This window comes from Podarcis vaucheri (genome assembly GCF_965113315.1).
Source record: "Podarcis vaucheri genome assembly, chromosome: 6".
NCBI lineage: Eukaryota > Metazoa > Chordata > Lepidosauria > Squamata > Lacertidae > Podarcis > Podarcis vaucheri.
In genome coordinates this window covers 100,033,718-100,052,737 of record NC_138764.1, presented here as the reverse complement: position 1 = coordinate 100,052,737, position 19,020 = coordinate 100,033,718, and the positions used below count along the sequence as shown (strand labels likewise).

At 49.1% G+C, this 19,020-nt stretch overlaps 2 protein-coding genes across 5 annotated transcripts in view; both read left to right on the top strand.

The window, feature by feature from the left end:
• LOC309534018 (peroxidasin homolog) overlaps positions 1–12,108 on the top strand; it is a 79,939-nt gene extending 67,831 nt beyond the window's left edge. For 2 of the 4 annotated variants that reach the window (XM_082225820.1, XM_082225821.1), the window contains 4 exons: positions 1,271–1,385; positions 2,923–3,016; positions 9,290–9,409; positions 10,568–12,107. In XM_082225820.1, coding sequence (XP_082081946.1) covers positions 1,271–1,385; positions 2,923–3,016; positions 9,290–9,388 — 308 coding nt within the window. In that variant the 3' untranslated portion in view covers positions 9,389–9,409; positions 10,568–12,107. Of the gene's footprint in view, positions 1–1,270; positions 1,386–2,922; positions 3,017–9,289; positions 9,410–10,567 lie in introns of all 4 variants that reach the window. The other 2 variants (XM_082225819.1, XM_082225822.1) reach the window with 2 other exon arrangements.
• A 5,323-nt stretch (positions 12,109–17,431) lies between these two features.
• SRMS (src-related kinase lacking C-terminal regulatory tyrosine and N-terminal myristylation sites) overlaps positions 17,432–19,020 on the top strand; it is a 51,731-nt gene continuing 50,142 nt past the window's right edge. The window contains exon 1 of the mRNA XM_082226200.1: positions 17,432–18,000. Within this exon, the coding sequence (XP_082082326.1) occupies positions 17,645–18,000 (356 nt within the window). The 5' untranslated portion in view covers positions 17,432–17,644. The remainder of the gene's footprint in view (positions 18,001–19,020) is intronic.

Sequence of the window (19,020 nt, the reverse complement as noted above, 5' to 3'; positions counted from 1 at the left end):
ATTTGCTAATACAGTGGACGCTTGAGTTGCGAACGTGATCCATGGGGATGCACATTCACAACCTGCAGCGTTCGTAACCCGCAGCGGCACGTCTGCGCACGCGCGGGTTGCGATTTGGTGCTTCTGCTCATGCGCAAAGCGATTTAGCGCTTCTGTGCACGCTCGACCGCCGAAACCCGGAAGTAACCCGTTCCGGTACTTCCAGGTTTTGGCAGTCTGTAACCTGAAAAACGCAACCTGAAGTGTCTGTAACCTGAGGTATGACTGTATATTTGCAAAAAGTTTATAATCATCATTCAACAGAGATATGGGTTGATAATTTTTTAGCTGCTCAGGCTCTCTGTCTTGTTTTGGAATAGGAGTTATACAGTGGTACCTCGGGTTAAGTACTTAATTCGTTCCGGAGGTCCGTTCTTAACTTGAAACTGTCCTTAACCTGAAGCACCACTTTAGCTAATGGGGCCTCCTGCTGCCACCGCGCCATTGGTGCACGATTTCTGTTCTCATCCTGAAGCAAAGTGCTTAACCTGAAGCACTATTTCTGGGTTAACGGAGTCTGTAACCTGAAGCGTCTGTAACCTGAAGCGTATGTAACCCGATGTACCACTGTATAAGCATTCTTCCAGTGTTTCTGAGCTTTTCAAAACCTGCTGCCTCAAACTTGTGGGATGTAAACACAGGAGCAGTCAATGACAATATTCCTAGAGTGTACATGTTAGAACATGGGGAGGGATGTCTGTCCAGCAAGCAGGTAAACTTCCTGGGGACAGACTTCCTCCGCATGTGACCAGAGGTGGGTGTGGCCTCACCTGTGCAGGTAATGACAAAAGGACAGGGCAGGCAGCCATCTCTCTCTCTCTGCCATTTTCCTTCGATGAGGAAACATCTAAAGATGCTCTCTTGGCTCTCAGCCAAGAGAGGAGATAAGGTCTATCTTGCAACAAGATAGATTCTGAATGTATGTAACCTTTTTAAGCTGTCTGCCTTCTGGGATCATGTTGTGAACAGAACGTGAGTAAACTCTTTTATACTTTTATAAAGACTGTGTTGTGTCTTGTATTTTAAGAGGGAACAAAGGGGAAATTACCAGAGTAATTATTATAGAGGTTCTAGCGAACCTGTGCACACGTTACCGTTGCGAACTTAAAGGGGAATGTCTGTAAACTCTGCTGATATTTTGGGAACTTGGATAAGGATATAATTAGTAAATATATCCTCTCTTGCACCCCAGAACATTCCCACAAAACTCACCCCTTCCTCTTCCCCCCAGATTGCAGGACCCGGGGCCAGTTTAGGGCTCTCTCCCAACAGTTCCGAAGCAAAAGATCTTCTGGCTTCAGCTACCCAGAAGAAAACCCTTCCAAGGCCAAGCCTGGGGATGTAAGGTAAGCTGCAGACTGGTCACTTTTTCTTCACAAATCATTTTTATTTGATTTTAGAAATATGAATTTATAGCCATACCAAATACACATCCATGTAGAGAGATTACTCTGAATCTCAGCGCACCCCCCCCCCCAATTCTCTCCATGGTTCCTGTTGTCAACATTTTCAACTGCATATTATTTCGTAATCTATATTTTATGTCTATCCATATTGTCCATAGTATTTGTTACATTACAAGTGAGATTAAAATCCTGCTAATGTTTTCATCTGCTTACAGTGGTCTCCTAAATAAATTATAAACTTTCCCCATTCTTTCTTGAATTTTTTGTCTTCCTGATCTCTGAGTTTTCTGGTCGGTTTTGCCATTTCAGCATAGCCTAACAGTTTAGTTTGCCATTCCTCTCTGGTAGGGGACTCTTTCTTCTTTCCATCTCTGGGCTAATAGCATCCATGCTGTTGTTGTTGCATACATAAAGAGTCTTTTCTGTTCCTTTGGAATGTCGGTACCTATAATTTCTAATAGAAAGGCTTCTGGTTGTTGTTTTTACAAAAGTTATTTGAAACATTTTTTTCAGTTCATTATATATCATTTCCCCGAAAGCCTTTATTACCATACATGACCACCACATATGATAAAAGGTACCTTTTTTTTCTTTACATTTCCAGCAGGTATTTGTACTTGCTTTATATATTTTTGCTAGTTTAAGGTAAAGGTAAAGGGACCCCTGACCGTTAGGTCCAATCGCGGATGACTCTGGGGTTGCAGCGCTCATCTCGCTTTATTGGCCGAGGGAGCCGGCGTACAGCTTCCGGGTCATATGGCCAGCATGACTAAGCCACTTCTGGCGAAACCAGAGCAGCGCACAGAAACGCCGTTTACCTTCCCGCCGGAGCGGTACCTATTTATCTACTTGCACTTTGATGTGCTTTCAAACTGCTAGGTTGGCAGGAGCAGGGACCGAGCAACGGGAAGCTCACCCCATCGCAGGGATTCAAACCGCCGACCTTCTGATCGGCAGGTCCTAAGCTCAGTGGTTTAGACCACAGCGCCACCCGTGTCCCCCCTTTTTTGCTAGTTTACTAGGAGTTAAATACCAGCAGTACAACTTTTCTTTCAACGTACAATATGTCACAAATTTCAAATCCGTTTTCCATAACCTTTCCCAATCTGAAATCTGAATATTATGCCCCAAATCCCTTTTTCTTGCTGCTGCCTAAAATGCCAAATTTGTGCCTGCTCTGATAACTCTGTGCCTGATTGTTTGGAAAGCATTTTCAAAGCAGGCAGGTGTTCAAGGATTTTGGACCTTGTATGTTGGACCCAACCAATACCTTATCGTGCTTCCTGGGACAATGGGCAGCAGGTTGGGGGATAGGCAAGGGAAGAGAAGATCGTTGAGGTTCAAAATTTGAAGAAGGCCAATTGCACATCCTACCAAGCCTCAGCATCCCTTTGCCTTGCTCATAGCAGGAGAGAGCAGTCACCTGGACACACCCCTCAAATGAACCCCCGCCTCTTTTTTCTACCTTTCCTTGCAGGCCGGAGGAACCTTCTCAGAACCCGATCTCAGAGGAGGACCTCGAGGCATTAGTAAACGAACTGGAAAAAACCATCTCCTCTCTTCAGAGAAAGGTAGATGTCAGGGGATGATTAGCTGCTTGTGCTTAAAATAGTGCCCCTTCAGAGTTTGTGCGACCCCACAAACCTCTGTGTGTGACAGAGCTCCTCAGACATGTCTGCTCTAGTCACTTGTAGAGTCCGACAGTGGCTGTCTGCGGAAGCGCTTCCAGCAAAGAAGTTCCTTAACGGAAACGCGTCTCCTGGACTCACGACGTGACAGCTTCCGGCGAAGCATAGGTCTCCCTGCAGTTGCTTCTGACACCTCCCCGCTATTTTCGCTCGAAGTGTCTCTCACCCCTTTCTCTCCCCTTCTGCTTCCTGCCTGGGCTGCTGCGTCTCTCTCAGCATTACTGAGATCCTCCTCCAGAGACCCCGCGCTCCCCCTACTGGTCCCTGCTTTAGCTGTTGACTCTCTCCCAGTCTCTGGGAGCCCTACCACTTCCCTTTCCTCCGATGTCAGTTCCCTGACATCCACCTCCCCTCCAGGGCCCCCCTCTCCCCCGCCCCTACTCTCTCCTCTGGGCGGTGAGGAGCTGAAACCCCTAAAAGAATCCTCTTCATCTTCCGACGTCTCGAACATTTCCCTCCATCGGTCTTCGTTCCGACTCGCTGAATCCTCCTCCACCTCGGAATCAGCGAACCCCTCCAACTCTTCTTCTTCGTCGGTGGTGGCGAAGTATTCCCTCCGGAACCTCGCCACTGGCTGGGGTTTCCGAGGGAATCTCTGATGAAAAGTTTCAATCAAAACCTCGTCATCTACATCCTCTGCCCTGACCCAGGTGTTTTCCGACTCCGGCTCCCCTTCCCACATTACCAAATACTCTACTTGCTCTCCCCTCCACCTGGAATCGAGAATCTCCGCTACATGGTAGCTGTGTTCTTTTTCCTCCATAGCTGGTCCCCTATTGACCCTCCCCTCTCTGTCCCCTATATACGGTGACAGCAATGATCTGTGGAACACTGGGTGCAACTTCATGTGGTTAGGTAACCGGAGTCTGAAAGCCACTGGGTTGACCTGTTGCGTGACTTCAAATGGGCCCAGTCTTTTGGGTCTTAACTTCTTACAACCTCCTTTAAATGGTAACCCTTGGGTGGACAACCACACCTGGTCCCCCACCCTAATGCTTTCTCCTTCCCTTCTGGTTTTGTCTGCCTGCCTCTTATATTCCTCCTTCGCCCTGTTTAAATTAAGTTGGAGCTGGCGATGGATCGCTTCCATTTCTTCAACGAACTGTTCTGCGGCTGGAACGCTCCAGTTCTCCCCCTCCCCCCCTGGGAAGGCTCGGGGATGACACCCGTGATTGGCCAAAAAAGGGCTCATTCCCGTGGACACGTTCTCCGCATTGTTATAGGCAAATTCTGCCAACGCCAGCTTCTCCACCCAATCATTCTCTCTGTCATTCACATAACACCTCAAATATTGCTGGAGGACACCATTAGCTCTTTCCGCCTGCCCGTTGGTTTCTGGATGACGGGCAGTTGAGAAATTCACCTCTACATGCAATAAGCTCATGAGCTTCCTCCAGAACCTGGAAGTAAATTGTTTCCCTCGGTCCGAAACCACCCTCAAGGGGGCACCATGCAATCTAAACACATTTTCCACAAACAATTTAGCGGTTTCTTCTGCTGTGACCGCATGTGAGCAGGCTATAAAGTGGGCCATCTTGGTTAACAGGTCTACCACAACCATAATGGCTGTCTTCCCTTTGGACCTGGGCAGATCAGTCATAAAATCTATTGCCACTGCCTCCCATGGTCTTTCCGGCGTGGGTAGTGGTTCTAATAAACCTGCCGGTGCCCGCCTCTCCCCCTTGGCTCGTTGACATCGGTCACACCCTCTCACATACTCCCGCACATCTTCCCTGACCTTGGGCCACCAGAATTCCCTGGTAACCAGCCACATGGTTTTGTGTTGCCCAAAATGCCCTGCTGTGGGGCTATCGTGCAGTTGCTTGAGTACCTTTTCCCTCAATTCTCCTTCAGGTACGTATAACGCTCCCTTGTAGTACAACGCCCCGTTTCTCTCCTCAAAACCCCCGGGTTTGTCTCCCTCCCTCCTGAGACCCCTGAGTTTGTCCTGGGCATATTCATCCTGCACCGTTCCCTCTATCAGTTCCCTTAGCCCCACCAGTGCCGCCCCACACACCCAGCGATCCTCGGGAATGACATGGGTCTCTTCGGGTGCACCCTCTCCCTCCAAATATTCAGGTTTGCGTGATAGAGCGTCCGCCCTAACGTTCTCCTGGCCTGGTACGTAACAAATCTCAAAGTTAAATTTGGAGAACTCCTGGGCCCATCTCAACTGCCGTTGGTTGAGCACTCGCGCAGTTCTCCAATACTCTAGATTCTTATGGTCCGTGCGTACTTGCACCTTCTGTTGTGCACCAATTAGTAGGTGCCTCCATCTCCGGAAGGCCTCATAAATCGCAAGAAGTTCCCGGTCATACACCGTGTAGTTTCTCTCAGATTTGTTCAGCTTTCGCGAAAAGAAGGCACACGGTCGCCACTCGGACCCCTCCTTCCCTGGCTGCAGAAGAAGCACCGCCCCTATGGCTCTGTCAGAAGCGTCTGTTTCGACCCTCAGCTTTTTTTGTAAATCCACATGTAGAAGTTGTTCGTCAGAGGCGAAGGCCTTTTTCAGTTCCTCAAACGCTCGCTCCGCCTCCCCCGTCCAAACAAACTTCTTTTTGCTGCTGAGACAGTCCGTGATGGGCGCCGTCAGGTGAGCGAAGTTTCGGATGAACTTACGATAAAAGTTTCCAAACCCTAGGAACCTCTGCACATCCTTCTTAGTCTTGGGGGTTTTCCATTCCAGCACCGCTTGAACCTTGCCGGGGTCCATGGCCAACCCCTTGTCTGACAAGCGGTACCCCAGGAATTCCACCTCCTTGGTATGAAACTGACACTTCTCCAGTTTCACCCACAGTCTGTTGGCTTGCAGCCTGCTCAACACTTCTCTGACGTCTCTCACATGTTGCTCCTCATTCTCCGAATACACCAACACGTCATCTAAGAAGGCCACGCAATTCTTGTAGAGCAAAGGCCCCAGTACATGGTTCATAAAGGCTTGAAAACACGCGGAGCCTGCTTGTAATCCAAAAGGCATAACGAGATATTCAAATGCCCCCAAAGGGGTGAACATGGTGGTCTTCCATTCATCCCCTTTCCTTATACGTATCAGGTTGTACGCCCCCCTTAGGTCCAGCTTTGTAAAAATCTTTCCTTTTCGCACCCTGGTCAAAATATCATCAATCCTGGGCATAGGAAAAGCCACCGGCTCTGTCACTGCATTTAGGGCCCAAAAGTCACATACCAGTCTCGGCTTGTCCGTGTTCTTTTTATCCACAAAAAACACTGGGCTACCCCCCGCTGCCTTGGACTCTCTGATGAAGCCTCTCTTCAGGTTCTTGTCAATGAACGCTCGCAACTCCTGCATCTCCCTGTCTGACATGGCATACAACCTGCCTACAGGAAGCTGTGCTCCAGGGAGTAAATTGATCTGGCAATCAAAGGGCCTATGCGGGGGTAGTTGGTCAGCTTCCTTCTCGCTGAACACGTCGCTGAGATCAGCATACTGTGATGGCACCTTCCCCTTCTCCATCACTTCCGTCCCTGCTAGGGTGGCTTGGGCCCCTGCTGACCCCTTTTCCCCCCTGCAGTGTTCTAAGCAATGTGCGGAACCGAAGGAAACCACTCTTTGATGCCAGCCCACCAGCGGATCATGTAGGGCTAGCCAGCTCATTCCCAAAATAATGGGAGCGCCTCCCAAGGTGGCCACATTAAACGCTATCAGTTCTGTGTGCCTTGCCACCCTCATTATCATTGGGATGGTCTGCAAGCTGACGCCTCCTCCCAACAGTTCTCTGCCATCGATCGTGGTCACCTGCAGGGGGTTGCTTAAGGGGATAGTCTGTATCTGGTGTTCAGCCGCAAACTCCTTGCTCATGAAATTGCAGGAGCTGCCTGAGTCCAACAGCGCCTTTATTTTTAGGGGGTGTCCATTTTGCAACTCTAGCGACACTTCAATCACTAGAGCAGGTCGAGGAGCTTCTGGCACTGGCACTTGGGAAAGGGGCACTTTCACTGCTCTTTGGCCTGGCTGCAGTGCCCTGCTGGCAACCAGGCGTTGGCTTTTACCTGCTCCGTTTCTCCCTGCTCTTCCCCCTCAACAGTTCCCACCATCCCTTGCCATTCCTTCCTCTGGGGGCAGACTCTGGCAAAGTGGCCTGGCTGTTGGCAGAGATAGCATTTCCGGGGTCCCTTTCCCTCCTTCTTCGCCCCCTCACTGGGCTTTGAAACTGCGCGCGCGCGGGCTGTTCCGATTTCCATCGGCTCTGCCGGCGGGAAAGCTGGCTCAGGAATGTCTGGAATGCGTAACTCCTTCCAACGTTCCCCTCTCCCTTCCCGCCTCTCCAAGGCTCTTGCCTCCTGGCGCGCTCCAATGGTCAGCGCAGATTTGGTCAGCTGATCCATAGACACCGCCCTGGGGCTCCTGGCCAGCTCGTCTTTCACAGCTGAAGAAAGACCTTCTTCAAATAGCATCTGAATGGGTGCTGCCGATAAATCCCACCCCAATCTGTGAATCAGCATGGTAAATTCAGTCCAGTACTCACGGACAGATCTGCTTCCCTGCTTGCAAGCCATTAGCTGTCTGCGCACTCCCCCCTCCTCAATATCGCTGGAGAACATGATATCCATTGCACGAAAGAATTTCATAGTGTCCTTCAGGATATCGTTGTGCGTTGCCATCAGGGGTCGAACCCAATCTCGCGCCCCCTTCTCAAGATGCCCAATTACGAAAGCAACTCGGGATTCCTCATCAGGGAACTCATCAAACTGCACATTCAGGGCATATTGCATTTCAGTCCTAAAGGCATGGTAATCCTTGGGGTCCCCCCCAAACTTCTGCACTAATCCTGGTACCTTTCTGGGGAACTGAGTGGTTCTCCCCTTCTTGTCTGCATCTTGAGCCCTCCTCTCCTCGAGCCTCGCCGTCTGCAGCGCAAGTTGGACCTCCAATGCTCGGTATCTGTCTTCCAAGCTTGGACCAGCTCCACCCCCTGCGGCTCCGGCTCCTGCTGGGTCGCTCATGATGCCTTCTCCTGCACAGGCAGCGTACAGAGACTGTCGGACTGCTGTCAGGGGATGATTAGCTGCTTGTGCTTAAAATAGTGCCCCTTCAGAGTTTGTGCGACCCCACAAACCTCTGTGTGTGACAGAGCTCCTCAGACATGTCTGCTCTAGTCACTTGTAGAGTCCGACAGTGGCTGTCTGCGGAAGCGCTTCCAGCAAAGAAGTTCCTTAACGGAAACGCGTCTCCTGGACTCACGACGTGACAGCTTCCGGCGAAGCATAGGTCTCCCTGCAGTTGCTTCTGACACCTCCCCGCTATTTTCGCTCGAAGTGTCTCTCACCCCTTTCTCTCCCCTTCTGCTTCCTGCCTGGGCTGCTGCGTCTCTCTCAGCATTACTGAGATCCTCCTCCAGAGACCCCGCGCTCCCCCTACTGGTCCCTGCTTTAGCTGTTGACTCTCTCCCAGTCTCTGGGAGCCCTACCACTTCCCTTTCCTCCGATGTCAGTTCCCTGACAGTAGACTTTGGCTGCGTACCCACCAAACATTTAAATTGCATTCTTTTCTTCGAGAGTATGGGGTGTTAGGGAAGGGGTGGTACATATTATGTACTGAGTTGAATAGGATCCAAAAGGCAGCAGTCTGATTGGTCCTAGAACAATAGGGTCCAGAATGCAGCAGTCTGATTGGTCCTAGAACAATAGGGTCCAGAATGCAGCAGTCTGATTGGTCCACAGGAGCCACCCAATCCAGCGCCAGGTGGAAGTGAATCCGCAACCTGATTGGCCTACAGGAGAATCCCAGAATTAGCCAATCACGTGGGGCCCATTGTGTAAATAATGTATATAAAGCAGACCTGGGGGAACTTCCATTCCTCCTCACCACTATGAGCTGAATAAAGAGCATGAAATCCACTCTCGACTCCGAGAGTGCCTTTTTGATCCTATTCAACTCAGTACATAACAGTAGGAGAAGGGAAATTCTGGTCCTAAACCTCTGCCACCTGGTGGGAGATTTTTGGTCGGAGAAAAGGCTGAGGAGTAAACCCTACACAAATCCCTAAGGCAGTTGGATGGTGCCTTGCATGCCTCCTTCCAGCAACTCCTGCAGCCAGGCTGGTGCCAAACGTAGACCAAGAATCTCTGGATTGCATCCCCATCTTTGAATGCAGTTGCTGACCCGTTAATGAGGCCTCTTGTTTCCTCCGCTTTCAGGTTAACGGCTTGGAAAGTCAACTGAGACAGCATCAAAGAAGCACCACAGCCAGATATGGCTGGCAGCAGAAGAGTGGAGCCGCCTTGAGGAAAAGATGACCCACTCTGCACGGTGCCAATGTGAGAAGAAAATCCATGTTGAAAGTGTGTGTGTGTTGTGTGTGTGTTATGGGACAGTTGCTGAAGGCAGCTGGAGTTTCAAGAGCACCTTCTGCGGTAGAAAACCTGTATTCTTGTGTGCTTGTCACCCCTTTCTGCCTTGCTTATGGGTTCTGGCATCTGACTGGCCACTGGAGAAGGAATGATGGCCTAGACAGGCATTTCATAGAATCCTAGAACTGTAGAGTTAGAAGGGACCCCGAGGGTCATCTAGTCCAACCCCCTGCAATGTAGGAATCTTTTGCCCAACTTGGGGCTCGAACCCACAACCCTGAGATTAAGAGCCTTATGCTCTACTGACTGAGCTATTTGGTCAAGTGCAGTAGGACGCTTCTCGGGCTCAGCCACCTTCCCCTGAATTTTCAGCTTTTCTTAAAAGGGGAATGTGGGGGAAATAAAAAAAAAATTCCAGGGCTGCAAGCAAAAATCTCCAGGCAGAATTCTTCGCGGTTGATCAGTGAGATGTACCCCTGCCAATGGGCTTGGTATTTCTTGAAATACAATTACGTTTAATTAACATGATTTAATATTTTGGAGGGACATGGGTGGCGCTGTGGGTTAAACCACCGAGCCTATGGCTTGCCGATCAGAAGGTTGGCGGTTCGAATCCCCGTGATGGGGTGAGCTCCCGTTGCTCGCTCCCTGCTCCTGCCAATGTAGCAGTTCAAAAGCACATCAAAGTGCAAGTAGATAAATAGGTACTGCTCTGGCAGGAGGGTAAACGGCGTTTCCGTGCGCTGCTCTGGTTCGCCAGAAGCGGCTTCGTCATGCTGGCCACATGACCCGGAAGCTGTACGCCGGCTCCCTCAGCCAATAAAGCGAGATGAGCGCCACAACCCCAGTGTCGGTCACGACTGGACCTAATGGTCAGGGGTCCCTTTACCTTTACTAATATTTTGGAGCTCACCCAAATTAACTGCAGCATCTTATTTAGGTGTCCTGTGGGTCTCGCCAGGGTCAAAGGTTCTGGCCGTCAGCTTCAGCAGAGCGGCAAACGCAGGTTTTCCCAGCCTGCAAGGAACCAGCTCTTTGCTCCGCAACCAGGACTTAATGTGCCACCTTGAAAAAACTCCTTGCCTTCAGTTTTAATGCACCTCTGCCCTGTTTTGTCCTCCTCAGGCTGTTTTGCAAACTGTCGTCAAGATGCACTAGCTGTTCCCCCCCAAGAAAAGCCCGTTTTCCTTCAATTGAGACCCTCAGTGTCAACATCATTACGACCGAGGGTTCGTCGAAATCTGGTCATGCCTCTCCGAACTACTGCGCTTCTCTGAACCCCTCGCCCACTGCACTGATAAGCCACAGACTCCATACTTCCCCTTGCCTCATCAAGGAATGACTTATTCTTGGCTTCTTCGCTGTCCAGAGCAGTTTCCTCCTGGAATCTCCTAGGGCATCGCTTCCTCTCTTGAAAGCACTTGGCTAAGAATGGTGAACGCTGCTTTAGAATAAATCCCGTCACCCCAGGGAAGCTCTCCTTCCCATTTTTTTGCAAGCCATCCTGCCCAATTCGATCTTTCGCAGAGGCGCAGTCACAAAGAGCAGTCTTCAAAGGGGGCCCGAGCAAAGCCAACGTTTGCTGAACACACGTGCTGGTGGCGGGGGGGGGGAATCCGAATCGCTGAGCAACTGATGAACCGAGAAGAGCTTTCGACAGCAGGCCGCGGAATCCAACAAGAAGGGGCACGTCTGTCAGAAACGGCCCCCTGACATGCCAGGTGCGAAGCCAGCCGTGTTGACAAGCATAGCCGGGAAGAGGTGGACTGAACTCTCCCTTGGGCTCCTTCTTCTCAACAATTGCTCCAAAGCTACGGGTGAAATTTTGAAAGAAACGCCCCAGCCGAATGGAGACCCGCTTGGATACTTGAGCCGATGTTGAACTTGCTTCTCCTTGGGCTACATTCCAACAGCTGCTTCTGCCCTTTTTGACAAAAGACACTTCCACCCGCCCCAAAACTTCCTGGAGGCTTTTAGTCACATGGAAAGCACATTGCCAATGGTGTGGTGAGCAGGATTCTCATTAGCAAAGCACCTCCGCAGACTGTTCTTTGATGCAGATCTGGTTTCCATCCAGGTGCCCGGTAACCTGCCCAAACAATCTCAGGGCGCTTCCAGACTGTTGCTGTTTCATTCACAAACTGGCAAGTTCAGGTTGAGTAATCAAAGGTGATAGGGAGCTCTGGCACAACATAGGAAGCTGCCGTAGACCATTGGTCCCTGTAGATCTGTGCTGACTGGCAGTGGCTCTCCAGTTTTTCTGTAGGAATCTCTCTCAGCCCTGCCTGGAGGTGCCCCTTGCAACTCTACAGTTCTATGATTCTATGTACCGGAAGGTGAGGGATAACGCTGGCTTTGTGTCGACGCCATCTAACCTCCCCACAAGCAAACTGGAGCAAATGTGCATTAAGCAGCCAACATTGTCGCATCTCCCCGGAGTGAAAGCACATTAAATAGCCAACATCAGACAGACGGGTGCCAACACACAACATCTGAGCTGTGGACACAGTCCTGTTCACTCTGTTGCACATGACGCTGGCAGCAATCCCCTTCCACCATTCCTTATGAAATACTGCATTTTGCTGACTTTAGGGTTGAGATATTTTGACGAGCAAAAAAAGAGGATGATAGGATGACCCTCATTTTAAATACCCCTACTACAGTGGTACCTCAGGTTACATACGCTTCAGGTTACATACGCTTCAGGTTACAGACTCTGCTAACCCAGAAATAGTACCTTGGGTTAAGAACTTTGCTTCAGGATGAGAACAGAAATCGTGCTCCAGCGGAGCGGCAGCAGCAGGAGGCCCCATTAGCTAAAGTGGTGCTTCAGGTTAAGAACAGTTTCAGGTTAAGAACGGACCTCCGGAACGAATTAAGTACTTAACCCGAGATACCACTGTTTATGTAGGCTATAGACGTTGTGATATATTGCTGAGGGGAAAAGGAGAAGGGAAAAGGAAAGCAAATCTTCATCCACCAGTTATGTCTATGTCTCATCCAGAAAGTATAGCCAGAGACATTTTCGCAAATTTTTTTTAAAAAATCTACCCGGACAGAAATTTTGCCCCTGAAAAAGAGGATGTGTCCTGGAAAAAGACGACACATGGCAACCCTAGACTCCCCCCCCCAACCACCTTTGATCCAAATTGAGATAAAGTAGCAACGCAGCTGCATTTAAGCCCATAATGTGTACAGAGGCTTGGTCTAATCTCTCTGCAAACAAGTCAGGATGAATGCTCAATAAACTGGTCACCTGGAAGAGCCCTCAGCCTGCCCTGGCCTGCTGCAAACGGGTGGTGATTAAGAAACCTGAGTCGAAAGCACACGGAAGCAGGGACCGATTTCCCCCTACCCCGGCTGCTGCATCATTGGAACATGAGCAAGTTGCCTTCTTCTCTCTTAGCACCTGTAGCCAATGCGCAAATGTAGGGATTCCCTGGGTCAACATCCTAAGCCCATGCTGAAGCTACAGAGTTAAACCATGAAGCTGTCATGGTTTTCCAGAAATAATCCTGGGCATTGCAGGTCTGCCTGGGAGCTAGGGCTCTCTAGGCACCATCTCAGCAATACTCTGGGTAGGCCCAGGTGCCGGATCTGGCCCAATCACCTTCTAAACCTGGCCTGCAGATGATCAGCATGTTTTTACATGAGTAGAATGTTGTGGAGTTTGGAGGTTATAGGGTTATTTAAAATGCGTCTCTGGGTTATTTGTGAGGCCTGCCTGGTGTTTTTACATGAGTAGAATGTGTGCTTTTAGTTAAAATGCATCTCTGGGTTATTTGTGGGGCATAGGAATTCATTTATTTCTTTTTTTCAAAATATAGTCCTGCCCCCCACAAGATCTGAGGGACAGTGGACCGGCCCCCTGCTGAAAAAGTTTGCTGACCCCTGCTCTCCGCGGTGGCTGGGGAGAATCCATAACTGTGGCATTGTGCCATGGAAGCTATCTAAGAGGCAGGGTTTGCATCCTGCTAGGTGGCCCAGAGGCAATGCAGAGCCCCTGCCTGCAGCTATCCCTGGTTGGGCTCGAACCACCAACCTTCTGGTTAGCTACAATACACGCTAACCTAAGGTTACCAGACATCCCTGTTTCCCAGGGACAGTCCCCGGATTTACAAATCAGTCCCCTGACAAAATCCTGCCATTCCTATTGAGTTGAAAAGTGTCCCCGGATTCACTGAAAAAAATATGGTAAACTTACACCAACCCCTTGTGCCACTTTGCTGCTGAAGCTCCAACCAGTGTGACGTCTCCTCTGTATTTATTGCAACTGCGAGTTTACTCTGAAGCTTATCCTGGAAATACAAAACCAGGGCTTGACCTGGACTTGTGGTGCTCTGTCTATTTTGAGGTGCTATTTTAAAAAATGGTGCTATGCTCCATCCACTGTGGTTAGTTTATGATGCTCATTGTAATTCTTGGGTACAGGTTGCCTTTGACTCTTCAGCTAAAAGGGATTGCAAGCGGTGGTGCTAAAAGCATTGAGCTTATTGATTACTGATTTGTCCTTTCCCGGTTACCTTAACGTGTTCCTACTGTGTTCATTCCCCTACAATTCAAGACTTATGAGAGGAACAAGGGAGGCGTTCGTGGTGAGTTCCAGCACCTCTTTTCCAAGAAAAATAGCCCTTGTGTTAAGTATTCCTCGATTATTGCACATGGGCACAAATTCTGGAATTTCTGAGGCATAGCTGTCAACCGTCCCTTATTTGGCAGGAAAGTCCCTTATCCCAGCGCCGTGTCCCACTGCTGTCCCTTATTGATGATGTCCCTTAAATTTCCCAGGTTTCAAAGGAAGCAGCTCCTCTCCCTCCCTCCCTGCCGGCCAGGGAGGAGGGAGGCTCCAACTGTGTTGCTAGGCTGCGTTGCTCACCCAATAAGGAGTCTAAGAATGACTGGGGGTGGAGCTTGCATGCTATGTGCCGATCAAATTGGCTGCATTGCCTGGGGACTTGCCTTTGCTCAGCGCTTCCCAGCGGAGAGGTGACGGTGGTTTTCCTTGCTGCATCTCCTTTGCTGGGTTGCTGCACTGTGGGAACCACTGCTTGAGGCTTCGTTTGGCTGCTGGCTGGGCTTTTTGCCTTTGGCTCGGAGGGGCTCAGAAGTTGAACCTCCCTGTGCTCTGAAAATCCCTTATTTTGGCTGCTGATCCCTTATTTTCGAGGCTGCTGGTCCCTTATTTTCAAATCTGTAAGTTGACAGTTATGTTCTGAGGACATTACCAGCAGGGGGTGCTAGGGAGGTGGATCCTATCCACAAATTCTAGTTTCTTCTGAGTGGCTGGACGGTGTCAAGAGGAACTGGGTGATCTTAGAACCACAGTCCATTTCCTGTTGCATCCCTGATACTGCTGCTTCTTGTATGCGATCACTTCCTGCTAGGGAGCAGGAAGAATAGGATTGTGCCAGGCAAAATACCAGGTGTACCTTCCTCCCAGGAGAGAGATGGCCCAAGCCGTGGAGATATCTCACTACTCTGCACATAATTATTTGTTAGATGCAACACGTGCATGGGGTTTTTTTTTTTGCTTGTGCCAAGGTTTCAAACCAAGAAACCCGTAGGTGTAATTTGTTTAGCTTAGCAATGCAGCGCCTCTCTGATTCCGCCCTCCAGTTTCCTTCAGCCAGAAACCCAAAGTTGGACCACGGGAAGGTGACTGACAAGAAAAGCTTTTTAAAAATTCTGGATTTCTACATTATTGGAAATAAAACTATATGTGGAGAAAAATAGATTTCTGTGTGTGGTGTCACCGTGTGTGCTTCGAGCAAATTTCTCGCAGTCTTCACCTTAAAAGGATCTAAAATTTTAAAAAAATCCTTCCAATAGCACCTTAGAGACCACCTAAGTTTGTTATTGGTATGAGGTTTTGTGTGCATGCTCAGTTCAATCTGAAGAAGTGCGCATGCACACGAAAGCTCGTACCAATGACAAACCTAGTTGGTCTCTAAGGTGCTACTGGAAGGAATTTTTTTATTTTGTTTCAACTACGGCAGCCCAACACGGCTACCTACCTGTAACTTAAAAGGATCCGCTACAGTTTTACAGAGCAAAGCTGTGAAATGCAAGCTCAGGTAGCTGGGTGGTTTACGCACACACCCAATCCTCAGATTATAAACAGACGTCCCACAACAGGCATGGGCAAGGTCTGCAAAAACTCTCTCCCACTATTAAATCGTGTTCTCTAATAGGTGAACATCAGAACATAAGACACCGTCTCCCCTTTATCACATACACAGCCCAGCAAGACAATGACAATAATCCACCAACAGCATACAAATCGATATTGCTAACCTGATCCAAAACACACACACACCCCACTCACACATGAAAACAAAGACCACTACAGCCAACCACAAATGAACAGGCGCACCCTTGGCCAACCCCAACCTCTCTCACGACCAAAGGAACACAAGCGAACAGCAGAGAACCTGACACAAAGCCCCACATATATTAAGCAAAACAGAAGCATCGCCACCCGACCCCCCCATCTTCACCCCTCCACCCCTTCCCCCCCCCAATGTCTCAACAAATGAAACTGATTTGTAAAAATGTTACATGGAAAAAATACGAGAGATATTACGCATGCTTCTGTAAAACAAGAAAATCTTTAATAAAAAAAAACTAAAAACAGAAAGAAAAAAAAGAACATAAGACGAGCCTTACTGAATCGTGCCTTTGGCCCATCTAGTCCAGTATCCTGATCTCACAGTGGCCAATAAGCAAGCAGGATTCGACCATAAGAACCCTCTCCCCTCCTGTAGTTTCCAGAAACTGGTGTTGTTGCCTCTGAGCTGGAGGCAGGAGCATAGATCAGTTGCCCTCTTCTCCATGAATTTGTCCAATCTTCTTTTAAAGCCAACCAAGTTGATGACCTGTGGCAGTGAGTTCCATAGATTTCACTGTGCCCCGTGTAAAGAAGTTCTTTCTTTTATCCATCCTGATATTCTAGGTGGTATCGGGGGGGGGGGTAGTTAGAAGCCATAGTCAACAAAAATGGACCATTGGCAGTAGAACCATGGTTCATTATTGCTCGCTTAGGCCAGGCTTCCTCAACCTCGGCCCTCCAGATGTTTTTGGCCTACAGCTCCCATAATCCCTAGCTAGCAGGACCAGTGGTCAGGGGTGATAGGAACTGTAGTTTCAAAACATCTGGAGGGCCAAGGTTGAGGAAGCCTAGCTTAGCCCAACTTCCCTCGTAGAAAGCCCCTGTGGCACAATTGCTTCTGAGTGGGCACCTATAGGGTGGCACTATCAGCTTATTAGGGAGTAAATCCCATTGAACGCAATGTAACTTCTGCGTAATGCAAAGCTCACATGACATTTGGAAGTGTGACCTAAGTACACAGTGGGGGGGGGCGGGAATGCATATTGCTCAGATCTTATATGTTCCAATGTGTGTATGCTCACACTGCATCATGGGCTTTACAGTCTCCGATGGACTCCGAAGCCCATGATGCAGTGTGACAGGAGCCAAAGCACGCAAGCGAAAAAGCATCTAGAATTTGTATAACAGATTATTCCGCACACTTCATCCATGGCCCTGCTCATAGTTCTTTTGAGATGCTGTCCATTTGTGCACAGGTACGCATACCTGGAGACTATGTTTAGGGCACGTAGTATAATACCATCACATTGACAAAAATTAGAGCGGATGGGATGTGTGATAACACTTAAGATACTGTTTATGTCTCTTCCGGCCAAGGTTCTTAGAATTTGCAGAATTCGAGTTTGCCCTCGAATTCTGCTTTGAAAATGACACAGCTGGCACCATGCCAGAGAGAAGTGAATTTAAACACATTCTGTGCAACACTGTGGAAATGAGTGCTAATTTGAGTGGCACTCAAAGCATGAGCAGAGCCAGTAATTAAGTGAGTTCCAGCTGCAACTGCCCTCAGCGGATGTGCTGGCAGGCCTGAACCCATGACTGTGGCTTGCAGCGAACAAGTTACACCAGATTCTCAGGTCTCACTTTTGGGCGTTCCCAAGAGCCTAGAAGCGCACTCAGATGTTCCAGCGCCAAGCCGGCATCTCATATTGCTTCTTATCGGTTTGGGGAGCAGGGGAGCTCACGGCGTCCCTGGATACAGGCAGCCGGTGAAGAAGAGGGCAGCGATGAAGGCTGTGTCACCTTCTTTGAGAAGCTCTTTGGAATAGCAAAGCTAAACCCTCCTTGAGAAATTCTGCAGAAAAAGGAAGGGAATGGACCAGTTCATCAGGAAACACTTTGCTTTCCTCACTACCTTCTGGAACAAATTTTTGCCCCACAGGGTTTCCAACAGCTGTCCTTTGGAGTTCTGGGAGCCGGTCGACGGATCCCTACACCCCACACTGGATCCCGACCCCGAAGAACCCGCTTTCTCCCTCTTTGGGGTGCTCTACGACTTCACGGCCAGGAGTGCAGATGAGCTGAGCGTCAACAGAGGAGAGAAGCTTTGCGTCCTCAAAGAAGAGGGAGGGTATGTCTTAGCAAGGCGGCTTTCGGGGGACCCAGTAATGGGCTACGTGCCGGCCAACTACATCAGCAAGCTCAGCCAGGAACCGTCTGCGCAGCAGCCGTGAGTATCCGAGTCTTTTGCGGGTTGCTAGCTATTGCGCCAGCACCGTTCAGATGTTTCCGAAAGCTTCCAGGATGATGTGGGTTCTGTGCAACGTGGTTTGGGGGAGTGTGGGCTTTTGGCGGGGGGGGGGTGTGAGGAAGAAGCAACAAGAACAGGAGAAAGTATCTTACCCAAACATCTCCAGAAGGGAACCTTCCCTAGTATAAATAGCACAGTGGGTCAGTGCATCTGGCTATTAACCCAAAGGTTGGTGGTTCGAGCCCACCCAAGGGCGGCAGTGCACAGGATTCCTGCATTGCAGGAAAGGGCTACATGACACAGCTGTATGTGTGATTCTAAAATTTTGTGAGCTGTTGGGTGTGAAAACAGTTAACAGATCAAGCAACATTTCTAAGAATTTGCCACTTTTCCCCTAAAATAAATAATGTATCTAGGTATACTAGTTTTGCTGATTTGCATCTGTGTGATCTTAATTATTTTAAGCACATCACTTTGATTTTTTAAAAAGCTGTTTATTCTTATTTTCCGATTTAAAGACAAGGAATAGATCTATAGCAACCAAATTTGATAAACACATCACGGTCGACATGTGTCTAATGTGGAAGACCCTCTTTTTATTCTTGATTGAAGAGTCGGCCTCAAAGCATCTTGGTTATGATTGGTCTGATTTCTAAATAATAACTATGGTTAGCCAAATGACTACCAAAGGATGGGATATGTCTAGGGAAAGAATTGCTTACTGGTTGTTGCTACCCTTTGTATGTCCACAATCAGTCTCGTCTCTTTGCTTCGCAGTCTGCCAAATAGGAAAATGTTTGCCCCTAGCGTGAGGTGGTTTGGTTGCTGCTTATGCAAATAGGTCTGAGATGAGAGGGGGGACTGGCCGGTGCTGCTGTCACAAAGCCTCCAATGTCCTCATAAACCAGAGGAAGCCAGTGCTATTCTCCAATGCAGTTCCTGGGCAGAAGGAAGTTCGGGAAGCGAAGGCAGATGGACTTGTGGGACCCTATTTAGACA